The 8474-nt window shown below is 36.6% G+C and overlaps 1 protein-coding gene across 1 annotated transcript in view; it reads left to right on the top strand.

Annotated features, from left to right (window-relative positions):
- GABRG3 (gamma-aminobutyric acid type A receptor subunit gamma3) overlaps window positions 1-8474 on the top strand; it is a 1139981-nt gene that overhangs the window by 482265 nt on the left and 649242 nt on the right. The window contains exon 5 of the mRNA XM_007945970.2: window positions 680-762. Coding sequence (XP_007944161.1) covers window positions 680-762 — 83 coding nt within the window. The remainder of the gene's footprint in view (window positions 1-679; window positions 763-8474) is intronic.

The following is an 8474-nucleotide window of genomic DNA, read 5'->3' as shown; positions in this document are numbered from 1 at the left end:
ACAAGTTTGTCTTGCTGTTGGAGACCTCTCGTATCACCCCCACCTGGGTCCCTGTGGCTGACTGTACCTCTGTTTTGCTTCCTGGCTTTTAATCCCCTTTCTCCTGCTCTTCTGGCCTGCTGCTTTGGGCGTCCCTGAGTTGTCCCTGGGGCTGCTTTATATAAACTCCAAAATTCAAGGTTACCTGCTTTGGAGCAACTTAATGCACACAGTTATTGACCACTACCTGCCTTGTTAAAAAGAGAGCAGTCCAAATATGATACACCTTCTATTAGTCAGTTAATTTTGTGTTAGACCTATTTAGGCAATTATCCTAGGTTCACAATGGAAAAAAATATATTTAATTCAGTCAAACAAATTGAAAAAAAAAAAAAAACTAGTGAAAAACAGCAGTTGGTTTTGTCTCTTCTCTGCCTTGACTTGTATTTCTAGATGCAGCTTGGGATATTACTAATAGGAATGCTCTCTGCTACTGCTAGTTAAAAGTAAAACAAAATAGCACAACATGAAAACATCTGAGTACATGGCTGAATGAACATGGCCACTGCTGATGGTCCATTACTTCCATGCTATGCCTTCCAGGTCCCCTCGTGGAACAATTACAACCCCATGACCTGGCTTATGGGCTTAGCTGGGGAGTTGTTGATGACAACGATGATGATGCTTGGCTTTTCCATAGGCTCACCATCAACGCAGAATGCCAGCTCCAGCTGCACAACTTCCCCATGGATGAGCACTCATGCCCACTGATTTTCTCCAGCTGTGAGTACCTGTGGTGTATATGCTGTGAAGGAGTGCTCAGTGGGGATCTGGGGTCTGGAATAGAGTGATGGGATTGTTTACAGCTGCACTGTTCAACCAGATAAAACTGATGAGAGTTTTGGTGTTGGCCAACCAGGGGTTTTCATTCTAGAATTTGTCACATAGGAACTGTGTTATCAAGTAGGTAAATAATACTATGTGCAACCTAACTATTCATTATTCTGTAGACCCATAATGCCATAAGGAGCCTTACACTAATGAGTTGTGCATGCTATTTGGAAGTATACAAAATTCCTTTGGAGTATATTTAGATTTAACATCATCTTAAAGCAAGGTGATTTGTCCTCTAAATAGAAAGATCATTTTTTTTCTTTAAATATATTTACATTTGTCTTATTGAGTGCTTGTGAAATGTAATTTTCCACAACATTTTATCTTCCAATATTTTGCTTTTTTATTTTTATTTTAAGAGCTTGTTTTATATTCAACGTAATGTGTACATTTAGTTTCATTCCCCATTTGCCATGTCCAACCCTAACTCAGTCTCCTCCCCTCCCTACCTTATAACCCTTCCCCTGTGCCCCTCATATTTATGCATTCCTATTTGTCCTGCATTTTCTGTTTGAATGTTGGTGCTCTGATGTCCCATGGTCTATTGCTCTAAGGGATGTATTACCATAGAGTATGTGGGTGCATCATCCTGGGTGGAGTGGTCTGCATGTACATCTTGTTAACTATTGGGCTGAGAGCTCACCCTTGGGGGTGAGTTTTATTCCAGGTGCAGAATGTATTCCAGGGCCATAGTATTAGGAGTCTCACAAGATTTCATCTGACCAGTAATTCTGGTCATTATTGAGTTTTTGGATTTTTTTCCACGTTTTCCCTCCCACTCTATCCATGATCTCCAGATTTGATCCTTTCCTGAGTGGTTGGCATTTGTAGCCAGGCACCATCTAGTTTTTCTGGTCTCAAGGGCCATCATGTCCTAGGGCTGATTGCTTTTAAATGCCCCCCCCCCCTTTTTGTGTGTGTTCTTCTTCATTTCTGCTGCTAGGAGACTAGAAGCTGCATCTTAGATGGCTGCTTGAAAGCTTTAAGACCCCAGTCACTACTCACCAATGTAGGATGTAGAGCAACACTTTCAGTATTTTGTTGTGCCAATTGTGTCTGGTGCCCCCCAGTCCTATGGTCCTGAGATGGTAGATCTATTGGATCTCTCTCCCATAGTGTCTGGATGCCTGTGAGAGATTACTCTGTGCCTGTCTTCTATTGTTTCTGTAAGGACTGCAGGTATTTTGTATCACTTTGTATCATTTTTATCACTTGTGTCTACCCAAGATTAGCCTCAGCTGAATCTATCCTTGGTCTAGAGTATACCTCTGTTCACTGACCCCCTTCTGATCATATCAGGTGTTTATGTGTTTATATGTATAGCCTAGTGTTCGGTGTTAATGGCAATGTGGCATTGTGGACACATTGGTTGGTATTAGCATCTGTTGTCTATCTCTTATGTCCACAATTCAGTGCCCTCTCATTTCCCAATGTTATTATGGTGGTCATATATGCTTCCCGTATATCCCTTCCCCTACCCATGTCAGCATGTATGCCCCAACTAGCTCGAAATTAATCCCTCACCTTCCCTGCCCATCCCGGTAACCTACTAGGTGAGTCCTCTTTCTCAAGCAAACCCTTCTCTGTCTTTTTGACAGTAATGGGCTCATACAGTACTTGTCCTTCTGCGACTGACTTATTTCACCAGCATAATGTCCTCTAAGGAGCTCTGGTAGCTTAGTGCCTAAGGCACTTGACTACTAACCAGAAGGCTGGCAGTTGAAATCCACCAGCCGCTCCTCGGAAGGAAGATGGGGCAATCTACTTCCATAGTGATACTGCCTCAGAAACACGGGGAGGGGTCGCTATGAGTCAGGTCCGACTTGACGGCACATAACAACAACAACGTCCTCCAGGTTCATCCACGTTGTGAGATGATTCGTGTATCCCTCATTGTTATTTAATGTGGCATAGTATTCCATTGTGTGGATATACCATAATTTGGTTATCCACTCATCCGCTGATGGACATTTAGGTTGTTTCCATCTCTTTGCTATGGTGAATTGTGCTGCGATAAACATAGGTGTACATATGTCTGTTTGTGCTCTATCTCTCACCTCTTTAGGATATATTCCTAGTAATGGAATTGCTGGGTCAAATGGTACTTCTATTTTCAGTTTTTTTAAGGAAATGCTATACCGTTTGCCACAATGGTTGTACCATTTTACAATCCCACCAGCAGTTTGATATCATAGCTAATACGTAATCATTTTCAAATTCTTAAAGACAACACCTTAATGCTAAGTACAAAAATACAGTTTAAAAGATACATCAAATGCCAAATTTATTTACTTATTGAGTAAAGATAAGTAAATATCAATATATAAATGTGTCTGTTTAACTCGTGGTGATTCCTTTTAAATGTATTAATTGTAATTTCTTAAGTATGATTCATAAGAGTCCAATTAACACTATTGACTGTCTATATAATTGTATTTAGGATGTGACAAAAAAGCTTGATAAAATCTTATGCAGAAGGTTTTGGACATTATAGTGAAAAGACAAAAATGAAATAAGGAGATGAACATACTTTACAATTTATTTATATTTAGAAAAAAAACAAGACAGAAGACAATATTTTACTGATCTTAGATGGGGGTCAATGCAGAGAACACTGTGATTTGTTGAATCCAACCTTTAAATAATACATACAAAAATGCTATTTTATTTGTTGCTAACACCAATATTCAATGTCTTGTATGTGGATAACTGCAGTTTCTGAATGGCTGGTAAACATGCCTATAGACACATTTTGGCTGGCCATTTTCTATTTATATAATCACTATATGAGTTATAGGGCCATTCAAATTGTCTAGTTCTTTGTACATCAATTTGTGTAAATATGCAGCCACTCCTCACTTACTGACCTGGTTATTTTTCAAATACCAGGTTATTATGCAAAAAATGGTGTTAGGCAAAAATGGAGGATACCCACATGAATCTGCAAAGTGGAGGACGGTTGCATCATTATGTAACTGCCAAATTGCATCATTTTATAATTGTCAAATTGCATCATTACTTAAGTGCCAAACCACTGAGAATCATAGCCCAGCTAAGTTGACACATAACCTTAAAAAACACAGCCAGCCAGCATTACTCTAACCTAGCACCTTGGTGTGGATAACTACTAGACATACACTTAAAAAAAAAAAAATTTAGATAATATATTTTTTTAACTATTGTCATCAATGTGAAATATCAGGTAATGAGATAAGTGAGGAGTGGGTGTGTATATATATGAATATATTTTCTAGTAATCTATCCATTTAACTCTTTTCCATTTTATTGAGCCAAATCTAATTTGGCTTTATTGATCTTCCATTGATTTGATGGGCTGTTAACTCATCTGAATTTGTAATATCAATGATTATTTTGCACCATTAGACATTCAATTATTAGACATTCATATTATGTTTTCTAATATCTTATGTAATTTTGACAGCTTTTTATTTTTTCATCAATTTTCGATATTATTGATCTTTCCAATAACTGCAGTCTTTGTAAGAACAGTTGTACAATTGATTATATCTCTTTACTCTGCCTCATGGTACCTTGTTTACTTATCAACACAGTCATTTATTTTTCGTTTGAACTCACACTCCCCAGAACTTTTTTGGGGAATATTTCAGGTTTTAAGGTAGCTCATTCTAAAGAGGGCTTGCCAGACCACTGCCTGGTATCTTTATCTCTTTCCCTTTTATTATTGCTGTTGAGAATATACAAAATAAAATTGCACCAATTGTAAAATTTCTACATGCACAATGCAGTGATATTGATTATTTTCTTCAACTTGTACTGCCATTCTTACCTCCTTATCTAATTTTTTTCCTTATTGACAAAACTTCTCCTTACACTTCATATTTAACTTTTCTAGTTTTTATTATCAACTTGATCCCGCACAGGTAGTTATTTAAGAGAGCACAATGTTCATGGCTGACAGTTTTTACTAGTTAAGCTAGATTGTTCTTTAATTTTAAGAAGACTTCCAGGGATATTTTTGGTTTATGGTTTATGGTTTCAGGGTTAAAGAATAGGCAATAGTTTCAGAGTTCATACAATCACAATGACTCCAGAAATTCTGGATTGTGAGAATTTGAAATTCTGCTCTGTAATGTTTCCATTTTGATCAAAATTTCTCTATAGAAACTCTGTTAAAAACATTAAGTAATAGTAACAGGGCACAATCCAGTTCTTTTGGTCTCATTGTAAAAGATACAATTGTTCATGGAAGCAATTAGCCAAAAATTCCATTTCCTCTTATTTCTGATTCATCTTTTTCCTTTGTTGCTCCAAGCAAATAGAGACAACTTGTTATATGTTGGGTGGGTGACTGGTTGGAAGCTTTAAAGGTCCTGGATACAGCATTAATTGCGAGTTAGAATGTAGGTACTAAAGCTAATGTTAGGCCAATTAACTGTTGTTGTTGTTGTTGTTATGTGCTGTCGAGTCGGCCCCAACTCATAGCGACCCCTCCTTGGGTTTCCGAGGCAGTATCACTACGGAAGTAGGATTGCCCATGTTCTAATGAGACATTCTAGTTAGGCCAATTAACTAGAATGTCTCATTAGAACATGACCCTAAATCTCCAAACTAAAAATCAAATGCCATTAGGATATTTTTGTTGCACGTAAGCAGCTTCAGCAGCTGCTCTTCTTTGTTGTTGTTGTTGTTGTTATGTGCCGTCGAGTCGGCCCCAACTCATAGCGACCCCTCCTTGGGTTTCCGAGGCAGTATCACTACGGAAGTAGGATTGCCCATGTTCTAATGAGACATTCTAGTTAGGCCAATTAACTAGAATGTCTCATTAGAACATGACCCTAAATCTCCAAACTAAAAATCAAATGCCATTAGGATATTTTTGTTGCACGTAAGCAGCTTCAGCAGCTGCTCTTCTTTGTTGTTGTTGTTGCTTCTGTTATATATATATATATATATATATATATATATAGTATTTGTCAGTTATTTGTCAGTCAGTTCAATTTATTACAGGTGTACAATTTAGCAACATTATTTACCCTAGCTGCCTGGGCAGCCATTAAACTCACTGCCATTGAGTGGATTAAACTCAGTGACTCCTTGGGTTTCCAAACAGTATCTCTACGGAAGTAGATTGCCCAGTCTTCCTTCCAAAGAGTGGTTGGTGGATTTGAACCACTAGCCTAGTGGATAGCAGTCAAATGTCTTAGACACTACACCACCACCCTTAATCAGTGCAAATTCTGCATCACCATGACCAGAAACTCAGTGACTCCTAAGCAATAATTCCTCCATTCCCCCACCTTATTGAACCTGGTGAACACTAATAAACTTTGGTCTCTATACACGTGTGTGTTTTTTTTTCTTTTTAGATAAGTGAGGTCATAAAATATGTGCCCTTTTTTAATTCATTTATTTCACTCAACCTCATACCCTCAACGTATATAATACATCATTACTTCATTTTCTTTTTCTTTGAAAGAGTAGTATCCATTGCATGTATGTATCACATATTATTTATCTGTCTTTCTTTTGTTGGTCATTTAGCTTGTTTCCACTTTTTGGCTATTGTGCTGCAGTGAGCATTGGTGCACATATGTCTATTTGCATTGCTGCTTTCAGATCCCTTAGGTATATTCCTTATATTCATAGCAGTGGAATTGCTGGTTTATATGGTAGTTCTACTTTTAGTTTTGTTGTTGTTATTGTTCTGTTTTGTTTTGTATTTTTTGGGGGGGAAGCCACACTGTTTTCTATAATGGCTGTACCATTTTGCCATTACTACCATCTATGCATAAGGATTCCAATTTTCCCACATCCTCATCAACATTGGCTATTTTCCATTTTGTTTTCAACTTAGCCATTCTAGTTGGACTGAGATAATATCTCATTGTGATTCCTCGGAAACCCCAGGAGGGGTTGCTATGATCCAAATCAACTCAACAGCAGTGAGTGTTTTTTTTTTTTTTTTTTTAATAAAGACTAAAGACATTGAACATGTAATGTATGTGTTTTTTTGGGCATTTGCATATCTTTGATGAAATGTCCGTTCAGGTCCTTTGCCCACTTTTTCATTGGGTTACTTTTGTTGTTGTTGTTTATGTGTTGAAGTTTTATGTATATTTTGGTTATTAGATTCTTAGCAGATATATGATTTCTGAAGATATTCTCCCAGTGTGTAGCTTATTCACTTTTTTGGTAAAGTCTTTTGATGTTAAAAAGTATTTAATTATTATGATGTCCCATTTATTTATTTTACATTTTGATTTTCATCCTTTCATTATTAAATATGGTAATTCAGAATAAAATCTAAGCTCAATAACATTGCCTCTCTATTTTCTTTGAAGAACTTTATGATTTCAATTTTTATATTTATGACCTTCCCTCTGCTGACCTCTTTTGTATTTCTAATGAGTTCTGTACCTTTCTGTCAGCTAGGCAGGTTCGTTTATTTTCCGCAGTTGCTTAATCTGCTCTTTCTCTGTGCTTTCACTAAATCTGATACTTTATCTTCTCCTAACTCACAACTCTAGTATCATTATCTCTATCTGCTTTACCTAGTTACTAAGGGATTAAGTTTGTAACTTAAACATGGAGGACATAGGTATGAAGCCATCTTCCAACTTCCACAGTGATTCATATCAGGGACCCCATATATGTTATACTGTACTTTTCTTTTGCTGTTTTCAGAATTTTCTCCCTGCCTTTGCTTTTCAGGAATTTTATTACAGTGTGTCTTGGTGAACACATTTTTTGTATTCCTTTTGCTTATGGTTCTCTGAACTTCCCGGAATTGTAAGCTCAATTCCCAGGACTAGGAAATTCTTTGTCATTAACTCTCAGAAATTATTTCTTTTTCTTCCAATCCATTTGTTTTCAAATTCTCAACATTCTAATGTTGGATTTCTTAATTACTTAATTACCACAATTCTATTTAGCTTATTTATTTATTTATTTTAAATTTTTCTTTGTTCTTTTCTCTTGTTTCTCTTGAGATATGATAAGTTCAGTTACCTTGTTTTCCAGTTGGCTTATTCTGTCTTCTATCTGCTTAAATCTAATGATTAATTATTCTCTTGCATTTTCCAAATCAGTTATTTTACTCTTCAGTTTGATATTACTCTTCGGATTCTTTTTTTTTTCTTCCTTTTTCTCCTTATTTCATTTATCATTCTTTTTCTTAATCTCCATTAATTAGTTTTCTCTGTGTTCTTTACTTTCTTTAAGTATATTTAACAGTGGTCTCTGGAGGTCCACTATTTTTTCCATTATCCTGACCACTGTATGACTGATTTCCACTTCACCATTATTTTCTGTCAATTGGACCATTTTCTCTTGTGTTCTTGTATACCTTATAATTGTTTGTTGGACCCAAGGGATTTGTATTTTATTGTGGTATTTCTGTTGTTGTTGTTAGGTGCTGTCAACTCATCTCCAACTCATAGTGACCTTATGTACAACAGGACAAAAAACCTCCAGATCTTGTGCCAGCCTCATGATCTTTGCCATACCTGAGTCCATCATTGCAGCCACTGTGTCAATCCATCTTGTTAAGAGCCTTCCCTTTTTTTTTTTATTAGGATTTGGGTGAAGATTTACAGAGTAAATTCACTTTTCATACAGCA

The sequence above is a fragment of the Orycteropus afer genome, unplaced genomic scaffold (genome assembly GCF_000298275.1).
Source record: "Orycteropus afer afer isolate SDZICR_OR568_19922 unplaced genomic scaffold, OryAfe1.0 scaffold00146, whole genome shotgun sequence".
NCBI classification, from domain to species: domain Eukaryota; kingdom Metazoa; phylum Chordata; class Mammalia; order Tubulidentata; family Orycteropodidae; genus Orycteropus; species Orycteropus afer.
The sequence above is the reverse complement of the archived record's forward strand: the minus strand, read 5'-3'. Positions and strand labels throughout refer to the sequence as shown.